This window comes from Erinaceus europaeus, chromosome X, assembly GCF_950295315.1.
Source record: "Erinaceus europaeus chromosome X, mEriEur2.1, whole genome shotgun sequence".
In the NCBI taxonomy this organism is placed as follows: domain Eukaryota; kingdom Metazoa; phylum Chordata; class Mammalia; order Eulipotyphla; family Erinaceidae; genus Erinaceus; species Erinaceus europaeus.
In genome coordinates this window covers 43,416,416-43,435,505 of record NC_080185.1, presented here as the reverse complement: position 1 = coordinate 43,435,505, position 19,090 = coordinate 43,416,416, and the positions used below count along the sequence as shown (strand labels likewise).

Here is a 19,090-nt window from a genome sequence, read left to right as displayed (position 1 = left end):
AAATACAAATAAATGAGTAAATCTCTTGAGTGGATAGACTTCAGCCAATAAACTCATTGTCTTAAAAAACAAAAGTAAAATATTTTTTTTCCCCATAACAATCTTCTACTTTGCTCTTGTCACTTGTGAAAATATAATCACTTACTTCCTCTAGTTGACCAGATGCTTTGCTTTCGTTCTGATTTATATACAGTTTCTTGTCATGGGCATAACTGGAAACAGCTGGCCACAGGGCCCACTATATGTAATGTCACTGTATTTCTGAATGTCTCATCTTTGAGTACTTCCATTTGCTCCAAGTCCTCCCATGTTGTTTCCTAGTCACTTCACCATAATTCACCACCAACGTCTTGTCTCCAGAGAAGCAAACCCCTTACTATGTTTCACAGAGCAGAAGTGAAAATTTGCAGACTTGATTAACTAAGACCAGATTTGATTAAGGAATAGACAGGGCGAAACTCACTAGGTCTGCAGGTACTGAGGACCACCTGTCCTTTTATTTGTCTCTGCCCCAGTGCTCTGGAGCAGAGAGATCATTTAAAGCAGCAAAGTGAGGGACTGTGTGGTAGTGCTCCTGGTTAACACGTTATCATGCAGAAGGACGGGGTTCACAACCTTGCTCCCCACCTGCAGTGAGGCAAGATTTACAAGGTGTGAAGCAGGTCTGCAAGTGTCTGTCTTTTTCCATCTCAAGCTCCTCCTCCCCTCTCAGTTTCTCTCTGTGTCCTCCCTATCAAATAAAATAGAAGGTGAGAAAGAAAACAAAAAAAGGTCACCAAGACTGGTGGATTCATAGTGCAAGCACCAACTCAATGATAACCTTGATGGAAAAAACAAAACAAAACAGCAAAACTGGGCAGGGGAGGGGCGTAGATAGCATAATGGTTATGCAAAGAGACTTTCATGCCTCAGGCTCCGAAGTCCCAGGTTCAATCCCTTGTGCCACCATAAACCAGAGAGCTGAGTAGTGCTCTGGTTTTTTAAAAAAAAAACACTTCTAAGTGAATCTTTGTTGGGCAGTTCTAATGTATTTCTGTGATTCCAGGTTCGGCCACCACAGAAGCAGACATTTTCCATCAGGCCCTTCTGGAAGGCAATACTGCTACTGAGGTTTCCCTGACAGTACTGGATACCATATCGTTCTTCACCCAGTGCTTCAAGGTAAAAACAAAGTTAGGATGTAGTTGTCATCAGGGCAAAGAAAAAGTAATGCAGACACAGAATAGTCAGAGGCCACAGAGTAGAGAGGACAGTTTCCACACAGGTGCTCAGGAATCTGGGATGACCAGATCTAGTTTGGCTATTGGGTGATCTTGGGAATTCATGAAAACACATTTGCCACACAGGCTTAAAGGGTGGGGGGGGAGGTTGAACTCATTTGCCCCTTTGGTGCCCTTCTTTCCTCTTAAATTCTATTGCGTCATGTTTGTGTTTCAAAACAATCTGCTTTCAGGTCTTTATTCAAGTAGCTAATCATTTTTTAGCCCAAATTATGATTGAATCATTTTGTCCAAATACTCATTTGTGATGAACTGCATTTTGTTAGACTAGATGATGACTAGACAGATTGGCTGGCTTCCCAAGTCAGCCATTTTGGGTTGTTTTGTTTTTTTTTTTGTAAATGTTTGCCTCTTGGTAAAAATTATCACTGCAGTGATAAAAAAATAAGGTGAAAGCAGTTATCTTGCAGGGCTGTTGAAGGAGGGCCATTCGATAATGGATGTAAGAGAGCTTTTGAAAAGGAAAAATTATATAACTATAATGTAAGGCAGCATTAGAGAGCTCAGAAATGAAAAAAATGTCTTCCTTTCATTTGAGTTCTACACGTACTTTTAAATGAAAGACCTTTTTGAGATTTCATATATATGTAGTTGTCAGAAAAGTCATGATGTTTTCCCTTTCTGTGTGTGTGTGTGTGTGTGTGTGTGTGTGTGTGTGTGCGCGCACATGTGTGTGTTTCCCCTTTCTCTAAGTAGTTTAGTAAATTGCATCAGCCCTCCAAATTTACTATGGAAACCTGGCCTGTGTAATTCAAAGAGGATTTTTAAGGGAAAACCCAATTAGGTACTAGTAAGAAATGGGCTGCAGAATCCCTGTATGAGCTATTAAGTTTGTTCTGATGAAAATGCAGTACAAGTACATTTTTTTTCTTTATACTGGTCAAGAAGAACAGTTGGTCTGAAGGCTTGAATAGTTCTTCTAACTCCCATAGTTCTCCTAACTCCCATTTAGATACTTATTTATTTAACAAATGTGTCTCTTGGTAGATGTTTGACACCACCCTAAATGCTTGACAAATATTAACTCACTTGTTTATCATGGGTTGGGCATGGGAAAGGAGAATGCCTGCAAATGGGCACCCAATACTTTTTTCTGTGGTGATGGAAAGTGATTCAAAATAATTGATGCATACAGGATAAAAATACAGGTGAATTGGGCTTTGTGTAAATTGTACTTCAGTGTGTTTGCCAATGAAGATATGATCTCTCACTTAAGCCTTCTGATAGCTCTAGGATATAGTTATTGTCATTATTTCCACTCCCCCCCCCCAGGGTTATACTTGGAGCTTGATGCCTGCACTGCAAATCCACCACTCCCGGTGGCCTTTTTTTCCCCCCTTTTCCACTTTATTGGATAGGACAGAGAGACATTAAGAGGGGAGGGGAGATAGAGAGGGAGAAGGAAAGACACCTGCAGACCTGCTTCACCACTTGTGAAGTGTGCCCCCTGCAGGTGGGGATCAGTGGGGGTTGGGGGCTGGCCGTCGGATCCTTGCGCAAGATCCATTGCACATAGTGCTATGTGTTCTTAACCGGGTGCACCACCACCTAGCCCCCATTATTTCCACTTAAAATGAGGAAACTGGGCCAGTGAAGTTGCTCACTTGGATGATGAGCTACTTTGGCATGTGCATGACCCAGGGCTGAGCCCAGCCCCTATAGCACTGAAGTCTCTTTTCTCCTATATCCTCTTCACCTTTCTGTCTCTTTCAAAAAAAAAAAAAAAGAGTAAATTGTGCTTCACAGATGAGTTCATGCCACATAGCTGTCAGTTAGAATTCAGATCGAAGCCAGGTATCACCGAAGTCCACACTTCGCATCACTGTATCATGCTTTTGCAAGTAGATGAAGAAAGAGCCAGAAATATTGTAACACCATTCAGAGATTCTGGCTGTTGATTACTACTAGGTCTGTCACAACTTTGTATGCTGTTTTCTTTTGTTGTTATTTTTGGCCAAATTGTAACCATCTAATGAATTTCTTGAACAGGATAATAGGACTGAAGAAGTTAATCATTACATTTTTTTTTTAAGATGAGCAGGTCATTAGATTTTGTTGTTTTACAATTTGTTACTTTTTGTGTTTCTCTGAAGGGGCACTTATTTAAACAGTGGGTACAGCTTGTTGCCATGCCTCTTTATTCTCTGTTCGTGGAGGGCTTATGTTCATGGAGGGCTTAATTTGTTAACAGTGACAAAACATAGTAAATATACTTTTTTATTGTTGTAGCCATTGTTGTTATTAATGTCATTGTTGGATAAGACAGAGAGAAACTGAGAGAGGAGGGGAACACAGAGAGGGGGAGAAAAAGATACCTGCAGACCTGCTTCACTGCTTGTGAAGTGACTCCCCTGCAGATGGGGAGCCAGGGGCTGGAACCGGGTTTCTTAAGCCGGTCCTTGTGCTTTGCGCCACCTGCGCTTAACCCACTACACTACTGCCCGACTCCCGTAAACATACTTTTAACTGTTAAGTGGGGCTGGGTTGTGACTTACCCGGTAGTTGATCACAGGTTCAAAACACTGGTCCCCACCTACAGGAGGGAAGCTTCAAGAGTCGTGGAGCAGTGCTTCAAGAGTCTCTTTCTCTCTTCCCCACCCTATTTCTCTCTCTGTCTCTATCAGAAAGGAAAACGAAAAAAGAGTGGCCAGGAATGGTGGAGTTGTTGTGCAGGTACTGAACCCCACTGATAACCCTGGTGGCAAAATTAAATTAGAAAATAAGAATAAGAGGGGACTGGGTGGTAGTGCATCCGGTTGATCACACACATTACCATGCTTTAAGACCCAGGTTCAAACCCCACTCCCTACTTGCAGTGAATCAGGCCTGCAGGTGTCTCTCCCTCATGTCTATCTTCTCCTCCTCTCTAAGTTTCTCTCTATACTATAAAATAATTTTAAAAGGGGGAGGGGGCTTCCAGGAGGGGTGTGAGGCGAATGTGATAACCACTACACTACACTGTGGAAACCCTTCAGGAGCGGTGTATTCATCATGCAGGTACCAAACCCCAGAAATAACCCTGGTAGCAATTTTAAAAAAGAGAGAGAGATTAAGCGGGGTGCTGAACAGTAGCACACTCAGTTAAGTGCACATAGTACTAAGCACAAGGATCCAGGTTTGAGCCCCCAGCTCCCCACCTGCGCGGAGGGGGTGGGGGCGCTTCACAAGTGGCGAAGCAGGTCTTCAGGTGTCTTCTTTTTCTCTCCTCCTCTCTATCCCCACCTCCCCTCTCAGTTTCTCTGTCCTAGCCAATGAAACAAGAAAAAAATGGCCACCAGGAGCAGTGGGTTTATAGTGTCAGTACCAAGTCCCAGCAATAACCTTGGAGGCTAAATAAATAAATAAATAGCAAATAAGTCAAGTAATAGATTTTAAAAATAAAAATGGACAGCAGGCTCGGGGTGGGGGGGCTAAAAAATAAAATTGAGTTTCCTTAAATTTTAGATTATTTAGTTTCCCTCAGGAAAATACAAACACTGATTGTCTTATGTCCATTTTTAAGTTGTAATATATTTTTAAACATTATTTGTGAAATATTTTTATTTCTTTTGGATAGAGAAAAAAAGATAGTAAAAGTGAGAGGTACGGAGGAGGTAGAAGGGGAGAAAGGAAAGGGAGAGGCAGGTGGGCACCCACAGCACTGCTTCACCACTCATAAAGCTTCTCCCCTGCAGATGGGAACCAGGGACTTGAGCCCAGGCCCTTGCATACTATAATGTGTATGATTTACCAGATTCACCATCACCAAGCCCCACCTTATATTCATTTTTAGTTTATTGATTTATTATGGGGGGGAGGCAGTAGCACAGCTGGTTAGGCACACACATTATAGTGCACAAGGACCCAGGATCAAGTCCTTGGTCCCACTTGCAGGGGGAAAGCTTCACAAATGGTGAAACAGGACTGCAGGTGTCTCTCTGTCTCTTTCCCTCTCTGACTACCTCCCCAACTTCTTTCTGTTTCTATTGAATAATAAATAAAAATATAAAAGAAGTTGGTGTTTTTTTTTTAATTGTTTTATTAGTTGAGAAACTGTGGTCAGGCTCTGACAGGAAATGCTTTCCCCACACCAATTTTCTACTTGTTGTGTGTTAACAGCAAAATAGTTGATTCACACTGATCAGAATGATGGAATTTAAGTGTAGGTGTGGCTAATGTGGTGGTGTGAGATTTCTGAGTTGAAACTCATGTTTTCTAATTAAACTTTGTTTCTGAAACTTTCAAGTGGTGATTTGGTAAGTAGATATTGGTAAAAAATATATATATATATATAGCACTCTCATTCTGGGCTGGAGTAGGTGGCATAAACTGTATCTACAAAATATTCCATTTTTATGTTTCATAGAGCCAGCTTTTAAATAATGATGGCCACAACCCGTTAATGAAAAAAGTATTCGATATTCACCTCGCTTTTCTTAAAAATGGACAATCTGAAGTGTCACTGAAACACGTATTTGCCTCATTGCGAGCTTTCATTAGTAAGGTAAGTTTTATATAAAAATTTTCTTTATATGAGTTTTATATAGAAAAGCTTTTTAGCTGCTGGTGGATTTGCTTCCTGGCAAGAAGGAAAGAGGGGGGAAAAAACACCTTTGAAATGCCATTAACAAGCTTCATATACTGGAGCCATTAAGTACTGGCTCAGAAAAGAGAAGTACAGAACAGAAAAACACATAAAGAGAACCTGGCCACAATTCCCCTAAAATTATACCAGGCCTTTTATCTTTCTTTGTCATTCCTTCCTGTTTTCAGTAAGTTTCTTTGAAGAATGCCATTTCCAAATGACTAGCTTGGCCAGTTCTTCTTTTCATTTTTCTTTTCTTCTCCTGACTTCTTTTAAAACTGGTATAGGGCCGGGTGTTGGCACACCCAATTGAACGTACACATTACCATACGCAAAATTGAACGTACACATTACCACGCTCAAGGAGCCGTGTTTGAGCCCCCGATCCCTATCTCTGGGTTGGATGTTTACATGAGCAGTGAAGCAGTGCTGCAGGTGTCTTTCAGTCTTTCTCTCTCTCCTTCTCTGGCTCCCTGTCCCCTCTCAAATTCTTTCTGCCCTATCAAATGAAATAGAAAGGAACAAAAAGAAGAAGAAAAAAATAATAAACAGGAAATACAGCTACAGGGAAAAGTGGATTCGTGGTGTTGGCACTGAGCCCCAGCGACAACCCTGGTGGCAGTTAAAAAAAAAGCTGTTACCATGCTGAAGTTAGACATACAAGTTATGGATACACAGTTATGAGTGAGAACTTTGAAAGAAGAGACCAAGTTTCTATAATCCCAGAATCATGTGTCACTTTTTGCAAAATGGTAGGCACTTGGGGCCATGTCCTAGTGAGTCTTTTCTATGCTACTCGTGTCTGTCAGGCCTACATTTTCAGTCCAGTCACCCCATTTAAACAAACACCTCAAACTAGGCTTTAATGGATACATACCACTGAAAGAGCAGAGATTTGCTTCTGGTCTGTTTTTTCTAGCTTTAAAACCTAGAAGTGTCATAAATCAAAATAGAATTAAGATTATGGAAAGGCACAGTTCAGGCCTTCCACTCTGATATGTACAATTCCACAGAGGCTAAGAAATTCAGTTCATTAGGGAGTCAGGCAGTAGCGCAGCAGGTTAAGCAAGGACCAGCAGAAATATCCCAGTTCGAGCCCTTGGCTCCCCATCTGCAGGGTAGTCGCTTCATAGGCGATGAAGCAGGTCTGCAGGTGTCTCTCTTTCTCTTCCTGTCTCTGTCTTCCCCTCCTCTCTCCATTTCTCTCTGTCCTATCCAACAACAATGACATCAATAACAACAACAATAAAACAAGGGCAACAAAAGGGAATAAATAAATTAATCAATAAAAAGAGAAATTCAGTTCATTGATGAGTGTAACAAAATGACTAATTATGGAAAACTTTCTCTTTTTTAAAAATTTCTTTATTGGGGGATTAATGGTTTACGGTCAACAGTAAAATAGTTTGTACATATGTAATATTTTCTAGTTTTCCACATAACAATTCAACGTACACTAGGTCCTCTTCTGCCATCATGTTTTGGAAAACTTTCTGTCTTCACTATTCATATGATAACTTGATACATTTAATTACTATATTTAATTGCACATGGTAACGTGTGCTTAGCCAGGTGTGCCACTGCCCAGCCCCCAAAGTAGCTGAATTTAAAGCTTGTTTGGTGACCACTCTTCAGTATAAATTTTGAATAAACAAACATATGGGAAACTGAATTCAGTGTAAACATGTCTCAAGAATCTAAGGAAAGAAGATTCAGAGGTGATTCATTCAGTGGTTACTGGGTAGAATTTCCTGTGCTGGACACTTTCAGGAATTAAATCCATAAGTGTTTACTGCCTAGTAGAGAAAAACCTATTTAGACAAAGACTCACAAGGATTAGAATTAAAGTCCATGCCGAGAAGACAGTGTGGGCAGGAAAAGGAAGGGAAATGCTAGAGTTTAGTCAGCAGCGGAGCAAGGATATAGCATGGACTCAGCAAGAGCTATGGACAAAGAGGTGAATGGGAAAGAGATTGTTGTCACCTGCGGGATCAGACTGCATTATGTGGTCAGTGAGGAAGCATGGAAGGAACAGAAGAGAGTTTTTTTGTTAAGAATGTGTAAGTGTGGTCAGGAAGAAACCTTTTTTTAAAAGTAGTGTGGTATCTTGGGGGAGTGGAGAGGCACAGAACTTTTATGGTCAGTATGGTGAGGAACTATACCTTATAATCTTACAATCTTGGAAACCACTATTAATCCCAAATAATAAATGGCTTGGGGAAAATAAACTAAAAATAATAATACATGTAGTGTGGTAAGGGTTAGGAGACGGTCAATCCAGTAGAGTGCACCCTTTATAAGGACCCAGGTTCATGTCCCTGACTACCACATGAAGCAGCATGCAAAGGGGAAATTTCACAGGCAGTGAAACAGTGCTGTGATGTTGCCTCCTCCCCCTTTCTCTCTCCCTCTCCCTCTCTTCCTTTTTCCCTTTCTCCGTCTCTCTATTCTTCCATTTTCACCCTTTCTACCTCCCACCTTCTATCTAAGAAAAAAAAAAAGAACAAAGAAAGAAAGGAAGGGGGGGTCGGGCGGTGGCGCAGTGGGTTAAGCGCATGTGGCGCAAAGCGCAGGGACCGGCATAAGGATCCTGCCTCGACCCCCCCTCCCCCCGCTCCCCACCTGCAGGGGAGTCACTTCACAAGTGGTGAAGCAGGTCTGCAGGTGTCTGACTTTCTCTCCCCCTCTCTGTTTTCCCCTCCTCTCTCCATTTCTCTCTGTCCTATCCAACAAGGAACAACATCAACAATGGCAATAATAAGAACCACAACGAGGCTACAACAACAAGGGCAACAAAAGGTGGGAAAAAATGGCCTCCAGGAGCGGTGGATTCATGATGCATTCCAGGTTCCCAAGAAATACTTTTGAAAGATGACCCTCTAGCTTTACACTCCCAAAGAAACATCTGTTACTGTGTACCCTAAAAAAGTTTACTGCTTGAACTTGGACTGGGTTTGGTGTATTGCACCAAAGTAAAAGACAATGGGGTAGAGGTAGGGTGAGGGATCAGGTCCTGGAACATGATGGTAAAGGAGAACCTAGAGAGGGGTTGAGTTGTTATGTGGAAAGCTGAGAAATGTTACTCATGTACAAACTGCTGTATTTTACTGCTGACCGTAAACCATTAATCCCCTCAATAAAGAAAAAAATTTACTGTTTGAATAGATGTGTAACCATGAGAGATGATGACAGTCTGATGTTATATATATGCACCACCAAGTAGACAGCCTTAAAGTAACCGGGCCAGCAAGATAGCTCACCTGGCTAGTGTACCTACTTTGCGATGGACATGACCCAGGTTTGAGCCTGGTCTTCACTGCACTGGAGGAAGCGTCAGTGCTATGGTCTCTTACACATTCTCTCTATCATCTCTGCCTCTCTGGAAAAAAAAAAGTCAGCTTGAAACAGTGAAGCCCTTGTCATAACCCAACAAACAAACAAACAAACAAACAAACCCCCCTTAAAGTAATAGCCACCTGGCTGTTTTGGGGATTAGTTCATTACTTCTGTACTCTTTTCCCGTACCAAACTCTATCTTATTCAGCACTGTTTATGAACAGAAAATATGTTTGTATATCTTTCTCTCTGTGTGTGCTTCATGTATACCCCAATATTTTATTTTACTTTAATTTTTTTTATTTATAAAATGGAAACATTGACAAAACCATAGGATAAGAGGGCTACAACCTCGTACAATTCCCACCACCAGACCTCCGTATCCCATCCCCTCCTCTGGGAATATGGACCCAAGAATAGCTTTCCTATTCTTTACCACTCTGGGAGTATGGACCCAAGGTCATTGTGGGATGCAGAAGGTTGAAGGTCTGGTTTCTGTAATTGCTTACCCGCTGAACATGGGTGTTAACAGGTCTATCCATACTCCCAACCTCAAAAGAGAGCTCTTTCCCTAGTGGGGAAGGGCCCTGGGGAAGCAGAGCTCCAAGGTACATTGGTGGGGTTGTCTTTCCGGGGAAGTCTGGTCTGCATCCTGCTAGCATCTGAAACCTGGGGGCTGAAAAGAGAGTTAACATACAAAGCCAAACAAATTGTTGACCAATAATGGACCTAAAGGCTGGAATAGTGCAGATGAAGTGTGTGGGGGGTGTCCTCCATTTTGTCAATAGATAGTAGGCATATTTTAGTTATATTTCAAAGGGCCCATAGCTATACCCCATTTTATTAAAAGATCAACTTTTTGCTGAATAGAGTCCCACTATAATTTTCTCAGCATCTGGGCATTCATAATATACTAATTAAATATAAAGCAAAATTCATATTGTCTTTCCCATTTTTTTCTGCCAGTATTTCCACTGAGGTTTTGCACCTACATGACTCCACCATTCCCAGTGCACTCTTTTCAGATAGAGGGTAAGAGACAGAGAAAGGAGCTACCCCACACCACTACTCCACTATTCGGGAAGCTGCCCTTAGGTGATGCTCTTGTGGTGACTGAGGGCTCGAACTCAGGTTCTCATGCAAAGTTGAGTGTGTTCTCTACTCAGTGAGCTAACTCCCAGCTCCTGATCATTCCCATTTTAAGGCCGAAATTAGACCTGCCTGTCATCCATAAGTTTAATATATGTTCTAGGAAACATGTTATCATGGTTTCAGACCACCATGAAGCTCTTCTCAGATCTGTAGCACTTATAGCCAGTATTTCTTTCTGCACTGACTTAGATCTTGAATAGTTTTGACAGTGATGTGTGCTGGCCTTCATGTTTTTCACTTGCTTGGGTTCTTTTGAGAACAGAGCCCTGACCTTATGGTAATTTTATACCCTCGAAACTCCTATGATGGTTTTAGCTGACTTGAATTTTAGTTTTGACTTGAATGGTTGATTTTTTTTTTTAAAGATTTATTTACTAGTTTTTTTTTTATAAAAAGGAAACACTGACAAAACCAAAAGGTAAGAAGGTAAGAGGGGTACAACTCCACACAATTCCCACCAGAAATCCGCATCTCATCCCCTCCCCTGATAGCTTTCTTATTCTTTATTCCTTTGGGAGTATGGACCCAGGGTCATTACGGGTGGCTTCTGTACTTGCTTCCCCACTGAACATGGGCATTGACAGGTTGATCCATACTCCTACCCTGTCTTTCTCTTTCCCTAGTGGGGCAGGGCTCTGGGGGAGTGGGTCTCCAGGACACACTGGTGGGGTTGTCTGTCCAGGGAAGTCTGGTTGGCATCATGTTAGCATATGGAACCTGGTGGCTGAAAAGAGAGTTAACATATAAAGCCAAACAAGTTGTTGATTAAACATGAACCTAAAGGCTGGAATAGTACAGATAAAGAGTTGGGGGCAGATAGTTTGTAGATAGCTAGTAGGCCTATTTTAGTTCTATTCCAAAGGGCCTGTGACTATACTAGTTTTTTTGTTTGTTTGTTTGTTTTGTTTTTCACCTGAGCCTGACATCTGATATGCAGGTGGATCCACGTTATTGTCTGGGAAGATGATGCCATAGCTGGAAAAAGGACTAGAATGCTGGATCAGGGAAGAGAGTAGCTCCCAAATATGGGAAAGGTGTACAAATATTGTTGACTGTAAATTCCATTGATTTGATCTGATCTGGGGTCCATATTCAGCTTAGGAGCCTATGTGACCTCTGCATCCCCGTAGATCTGAGCTCACATTCTGTGGTCATGAGTAGGAACATTCCAAGTTGCCCCAATTTCGGACCCATCTTCCTTGGGTGGAGCATAGAGAGTATGTTGTCCATTCTCCCTTCAGAGGATGGAACATTCTCTACCATTGGTGATCCAAGTTGAAGGCAAGGTCCTATGGTGGCCCACAAAGGGGTCTATTATGTTGTTCCTGATAGAGATGACTGGTCATATTGGGGAGAGAGATTTATTCGAGGTCTAGGCCCATCATGTCTGTTTGGGAATCTCAGGACTCTCCGAATAGGGCCCCAGCTGATGGGATGGCCTGATAGTGACTAAAGAGTCATCATTCAAGTATGTTAGTCTCTTGCTTTTATTCACATTGAAGTTGTATATGACTCTGGGGACAGTATTGATTTGATACTATTAATTCTTCCAGTCCATGAGCATGGAATGTCTTTCCATTACTTGGTATCATTTTTTTATTTCATTGAATAGTGACTCAAAGTTTTCAGTATACAAGTCTTTCACTTCTTTGGTCAGCTTTATTCCTAAGTATTTTATTGATATTGCTGCAACAGCGAATGGAAGTGATTTCTGGATGTCTTCTTCAGATTTAGTGTTTGCATAAAGCATCTACTGATTTTTGTACACTGATTTTGTAGCCTGACACCTTACTATGTTGCCTAATAACTTCCCATAGTTTTCTGCTGGATTCTTTTAGATTTTTCTCTATATACTTTTATATGATATGTATCGTATCATCTCCAAATAGAGCTTTGACTTCTTCCCTTCCAATCTGCATTCCTTTGGTTTCTTTCTCTTGTCTGACTGCTATGGCAAGAACTTCCAATACTATGTTGAAGAGACATGGAGACAGTGGACAGCCCTGTCTAGTCCCCGATCTGAGGGAGAGTGCTTTCAGCTTCTGTCTGTTGAGTATGATGTTGGCTGTAGGTTTGCTATATATAGACTCCACAATCATGAGGAATTTCCCATCTATTTCTATTTTTTGCAGTGTTTTGAGCATGGGTGGGTGCTGCTGGTTATTTACTTTTTATAGAGAAGAAGAGAGTGTGGGCCAGAGCATCATTCTGGAACATGCAGTGCTTGGGGCTTGAACTGAGTACCTCATGCCTGAGAGTGTGATGCTTTTTTTAAAAAAAAATTATATTTATAAAAAAGAAACACTGACAAAACTATAGGCTAAGAGAGGTACAACTCCATGCAATTCCCACCACCAGGACTCCATATCCCATCCCATCCCCTGATAGGTTTTCCTATTCTTTATCCCTCTGGAAGTTGCTTTATCCACTACACCACCTCTTGGAGCTGTGACTGGTTGAGTCTATAATTGGGTTTTCCAGATCCTTATTTACTCCCCCCCTCCTCTTTTAGTTCCCCTCAGCCTTTTTCAAGGGCCGGGTAAACATGTGTGCTGCATTTTGCTATGAGGTCTTAAAGTGCTGCACCTCGAAGATCAGCTCAACTAGAAATGAAGCTTCTGCACTTCTGTATCTCCTAATGAGAAACAACTTCGAGTACACCAAAAGGAAAACATTTCTGAGGACACATCTGCAGGTCAGTGGACACCTTCTTTGTTCTATAGGTCAAGATCTAGAGTCACCTAGTCCAAGACAATAGCTGCCAGCTACATGTGTCATTAACAGTTATTTCAATATAATTTCAATCCTTGAGTTGGAGCACAGTGGCTGTTTAAGCCTCTTTTGTTCTTTTTCTTCCCTGTAGGCTATGGGAACCTCAGGGCTTTTAAATTATAAGTAGGCTTCTTAGCTTAACCACTCACTCCTGACCAAGAGATAAAGCAGGGTGGGGAGATATAGCGCTGTGGTTATGCAAAGAGACCGTCACACCCCAAGGATCTAATTTAATTTGGGATGCTAGGGCCAGCATGACACATGAGGTCTGTCAGTGTTTGCTTTTAATGAGGTCCACAGTGTTTGACATGTCCAAATGAAGACTTGCTGTAGATATGCAATTATTGGGTTGTTGAAAAAGCCATGACACTTTTTTTTAACCTAGAAAAACATAAAAAAAATACATCATGACTTTTCCAGCAACTATATGAGGACTATATACCAAAAAGTAAAGGAGCTGAATTGTTTGATATGGGTTATATGTAGAAACAAAATTTTAAGTATAGTGGGCCAGGTAAAATTGAGATTCACATATCATTTGAAATCTCTATTAGCCCGTTCAAATTAACATCTGTGGCTCACACCATTGAGCAACATTGCTCTAGAATGAACCTGTTGACAACATCGAGTCTACTTCAGATTGTACACACTCTGTGACCCTGAACAAGTGATGTCTTTAGTCTCCCACTGCCTCCATTTCTTCATATGCAAAATAGTGGTGACTGTTCTTGCCAACCTCTATTTTTTTTTAAAATAAACGGAATGACTAAATAGCACGCAAAACACTTCCCAAATGACCTGTAACAAGGAATAGAATTTTAGTTTGCAGTGTTCCAGCATGCCCAGTTATTTTTTTAAATATATATTTATTCCCTTTTGTCGCCCTTCTTTTATTGTTGTGGTTATTATTATTGTTGTTATTGACATAGTTGTTGTTGGATAGGACAGAGAGAAATCGAGAGAGGAGGGGAAGACAGAGAGGAGGAGAGAAAGATACTGTGCTACCGCCCGACTCCCTCCTTTTTCTTTTTTTCTTTTCTTTTCTTTTCTTTTTTTTTTTTTTTTTTGCCACCAGGGTTATCTCTGGGGCTTGGTACCTGCATGACGAGTCTACTGCTCTTGGTGGCCTTTTTTTAAAATTTTATAGGATAGATAGAAATTGAGAGGGGAGGAGGAACATAGAGAGAAGGAGAGAAAGAAAGACACCTGCAGACCTGTCTCACCACTCATGAAGCTTTCTCCCTGCAGGTGGGGAATGGGAACTAGAACCCAGATCCTCATGAATGGTAATGTGTGTGTTTGACTGGTTCACCACTTTGTCCCTTTTATTTATTTTCTTTAAATTACAAAAAACTTTCTTGCCATCAGGGTTTTTTCCCTGGGGCTTGGTGCCTAAATGGTGTATTCACTGCTCCCAGCAGCCTTTCTTTTTTATTTGATAGAGATAGAGAAATGGAGAGGGAAGAGAATAGAGAGGGAGAAGGAATCAGAAACATAGCTGCAGCACTGCTTCACCACTTGTGAAGCCTTCCTTCCTCCTGCACATGGGGACTGGGGGCTTGCTCCCAGATCCTTGCACATCATGGGAACATTTGCAGTCTACTGGATCCATCAGTACCTGACCCCAGCAACTTAATGTTTGATGTCATCAGTACATGTAAATATCTGGTGGAATTACAGCTATATACTAAAAAAAAAATCTATATAATTAATGTGGCCAACATGACACACTAGGTCTGTGAGTGTTTGCTTTTAATGAGGTGTCCCTTGAATACCAGTGTTTTTTAAATATATTTATTTATTTATCCCCTTTTGTTGCCCTTGTTTCTTTATTGTTGTTGTAGTTATTATTGTTGTTATTGATGTCATCACTGTTGCTTAGGACAGAGAGAAATGGACAGAGGAGGGGAAGACAGAAAGGGAGAGAGAAAGACAGGCACCTGAAGACCTGCTTCACCACTTGTGAAGCGACTCCCCTGCAGGTGGGGAGCAGGGGGCTTGAACCGGGATCCTTATGTGGTCCTTTCACTTTGCACCACCTGTGCTTAACCCACTGCGCTACTGCCTGACTCACACCACAGTGTTTTTAGTCCTTCCTTCATATATAGATGAACGACTAAATGTGGAACCTTAGGACGTTGCCTGGTAGACAGTAAGTTTTCAATAATTAGTAAGTGGTCACTAAAGGAGGAACTTGTGTTGCTACCTTGATCATGAACCCTTCCATCCTCTCAGCCTCGCTATAAAGTCAGGGTTGTTGCCATCTTTTTCTTACAAATGAGGCAGATGAGGCACCCAGTAAATAATTGGCAAAGGCAAGATTTGAACTTAATATAGTCTGTCTATAGAGCCTGTAATCATAGCTACTACCATGCCCTACCTTCCTTCAAAAACCCATTGCAGATGCTGCTGACTATACCAGGCAGACCTTAGAAATGAGAAGAAAAAAAAAGAAAGATCTTAGGCACATTACAATAGATGAGTGAGAGGGAGAAAGCACCATTAGAGAAGCAGAATTAAGGGCTGGCAGGTGGTGGTGCAAAGTGCAAGGACTGGTGTAAGGATCCCGGTTCGAGCCCCCGGCTCCCCACCTGCAGGGGAGTCCCTTCACAAGCAGTGAAGCAGGTCTGCACGTGCCTGTCTTTTTCTCCCCCTCTCTGTCTTCCCCTCCTCTCTCCATTACTCTCTGTCCTATCCAACAACGACGACATCAACAACAACAACAATAACTACAACAATAAAACAACAAGGGCAGGGGAGTCGGGCGGTAGCGCAGCGGGTTAAGTGCAGGCAGTGCAAAGCACAAGGACCAGAGTAAGGATCCTGGTTCAATCCCCTGGCTCCCCACCTGCAGGGGAGTCGCTTCACAGACAGTGAAGCAGGTCTGCAGGTGCCTGTCTTTCTCTCCCCCTCTCAGTCTTCACCTCCTCTGTCCATTTCTCTCTGTCCTATCTAACAACGATGACATCAACAACAACAGTAATACTACAACAATAAAAAACAACAAGGACAACATAAAGGAATATGTAAAATAAATATTAAAACAACAAGGGCAACAAAAGGGAATAAATAAATAAATATTTTTTAAAAATTGTATTTTTTAACTAATGAGAGAGATAGGAGGAGAGAGAAAGAGAACCAGAGCATTACTCTGTTGCATGTGCTGCAGGGGATTAAACTCGGGGCAGCATGCTTGTAATTCTAGTGATTTATCTACTGTACTACCTCTACCAGACCTATGTGACCTGTTTGAAAATATCTTCACTCCTAAGAAAATTCCTCCCCTTGGTTTTTGAAATTGCAGTGTTTGTTTGTTTTAGATAAAGACAAAGAAGGCAGGGAGGCATAGTAGCAGAGAAGAGAGAATAAATGACACCACAGCCCTGAAGCTTTCTTCAGTGTGGTGAGTAGCTGGGCTCAAACTTGGATCTTACACCTAACAAAGCAGCATGCTATCCAAGTGAGCTATTGCTCCAGTCTAAAATCACAATGTTGGAAGTTGTTATTTTAGTAGAAGAATTTAAACCCTCTCACGGATGAAGAAAATCAATTCAGATGAAACTGGGCAGGCATTTTTAAAGGGAGCCTTTATTATTTTTTTAAAATATTTTATTTATTAATGAGAAAGGAGAAGAGCGAGAAAGAACCAGACATCACTCTGGTACATGTGCTGCAGGGGATTGAACTCTGGATGTCATGCTTGAGAACCCAATGCTTTATCCATTGTACCACCTCCCAGGCCACAAAGGGAGCCTTTTTTTTTTTCTGTTGACAGGCACCATTTGGACAAATATCACTTATAAACCACTGTTTTCTTCCCCCCTCCTCCCCCACACAGATAATTATTGCTGTAAGCCAGTTGATTGCTGACGTGGCACTGAGTGGAGGATCCAGATTTCAGGAGTCTTTGTTCATTATCAATAATTTTGCCAATAGTGACAGACCCATGAAGGTAGGTTCTCTCACTTCACCTCATCCATTCAGCCCACATTTCCTATCAGGGAAATTTCTTGTAGGAGAGTGAAATGCATTGCCTCACAGTTTGTGTTCATGGACATTATAGAGAATGTGAACTTTGTGCAGAGGGGCTTGGCCTTGCTTCTGGCCTCTAGAAGGCTGCCCGGACAGGGCAGACATTCCAGACTGCTTTCAAGGTTGGTGAATGACTTGACTGTGTGTGCACTCATCTTAGACTCTTGAGGTTTGCCCTTTCCTGGACTTTATTGCTCAAGTTGCTTGGAAAATGAGTGAACCCTTTATATCTGAACAGCTTCCATGAGCAGCGTTCATTGAATAAGCACTGAATTTGAGATTTCACAAAAATCTCAGGTGTAGTAGTAGCTAACTTGCATCTGGTGCATTGCCAGTGGATGAAACATGACACAGATCATCTTGGTTTAATGATCTGAGTTTTCAGACTCATCATTGTAGGGGCTGGGCCATGGCATACCTAATAGAGCACAAGGATGTAGGTTCAAGCTCCTGTTCCTCACCGGAAGGGGGGAAGTTTCACAAGCAGTGGAGCAGTGCTCAAGTGTCTCTCTCTTCCCCTGTGTACCCACCTTCTCTCTCAGTTTCTCTTTATTAAAAGAAATGGCCCAGCGGGTTAAACGCAGGTGGCGCAAAGCACAAGGACCGGCCTAAGGATCCCAGTTTGAGCCCCTGGCTCCCCACCTGCAGGGGAGTCGCTTCACAGGCAGTGAAGCAGGTCTGCAGGTGTCTGTCTTTCTCTCCCCGTCTCTGTCTTCCCCTCCTCTCTCCATTTCTCTCTGTCCTATCCAACAATGACAACATCAATAACAACAGTAATAACTACTATAGTAAAAAAACAAGGCCCCTGAATTGAAGACCCCACCAATGTGTCCTGGAGCTCAGCTTCCCCAGAGACACACCCTACTAGGGAAAGAGAGAGGCAGACTGCGAGTATGGACCGACCAGTCAACGCCCATGTTCAGCGGGGAAGCAATTACAGAAGCCAGACCTTCTACCTTCTGCAACCCTCAATGACCCTGGGTCCATGCTCCCAGAGGGCTAGAGAATGGGAAAGCTATCAGGGGAGGGGGGTGGGTTATGGAGATTGGGTGGTGAGAATTGTGTGGAGTTGTACCCCTCCTACCTTATGGTTTTGTTAATTAATCCTTTCTTAAATAAATAAAAAAAACCCAAGGGCAACAAAATGAAATAAATAAATATTTTAAAAAATTAAAAAACAAAAGAAATGGCCGCCAGAAGTGGTAGATTCCTTGTGTAGGTACTGAGCCCCAGCAATAACCATGGTGGCAATAAAAAAGGGGGGGGAGGAAGAAGAAGAGAAGAAGAAAAAGAAAGGAGGAAGAGGAGAAGGAGAAGGAGAAGAATCCTTGCTGAAACAGATTGTGACTTTCCATAAATAATTCACTGGTATATCCCAAATCCCAAGAGCAGTTATTCTCATATGCCCGCTGACTTGAGACCAAGCCCAACATCTGGCCGTCATTCTTTTTTCTTACCTATACATTTGCAACTTGAACTAGGGTAAGAGGGCTTTTGTTGTTTGGTTGCCTGGTGAGCAGGTCATGATCCCAGTGACACATAAGTCCAAGGGAAGAGGAACCTTTCTTTGTTGAAGGAGGACCTTTCCTCCCAGAGGAATCAGCCTCATTCTTGGGAAAGGTCATCCTTCAGCATAACTTCACAATGTTGTGTACAGTCTGGTGGATGGGAAGGAGGTTGTGGTCACAGCATATTTGATGTTTGGAACGTGTAGAATCTATGTGCCAGAAACCATTCCCATAGGAACATTGCTGAGATTGGGGAAAGGAGAAAAAAAAAAAACACAAAAAAACACCACATACTCATGTGCCAGCCATTCTCAGTCTGGGAAAGTTTGCTTTTCAGCCAGTTCTACTGGTTCCCCTGCGGATCAGTATATGCCCCAGCTAATCCCAAGAGTGCAGGAACCACTTGATTCATTTAGGATTGTTTGATCATATACAGAAGAGTTTGT

The 19,090-nt window shown here is 42.0% G+C and overlaps 1 protein-coding gene across 4 annotated transcripts in view; it reads left to right on the top strand.

Moving 5' to 3' along the window:
• DOCK11 (dedicator of cytokinesis 11) overlaps positions 1-19,090 on the top strand; it is a 328,799-nt gene that overhangs the window by 246,893 nt on the left and 62,816 nt on the right. For all 4 annotated transcript variants that reach the window (XM_060182487.1, XM_060182486.1, XM_007530393.3 and 1 more), the window contains 4 exons: positions 1,046-1,161; positions 5,626-5,763; positions 12,845-13,027; positions 16,943-17,056. In XM_060182487.1, coding sequence (XP_060038470.1) covers positions 1,046-1,161; positions 5,626-5,763; positions 12,845-13,027; positions 16,943-17,056 — 551 coding nt within the window. The remainder of the gene's footprint in view (positions 1-1,045; positions 1,162-5,625; positions 5,764-12,844; positions 13,028-16,942; positions 17,057-19,090) is intronic.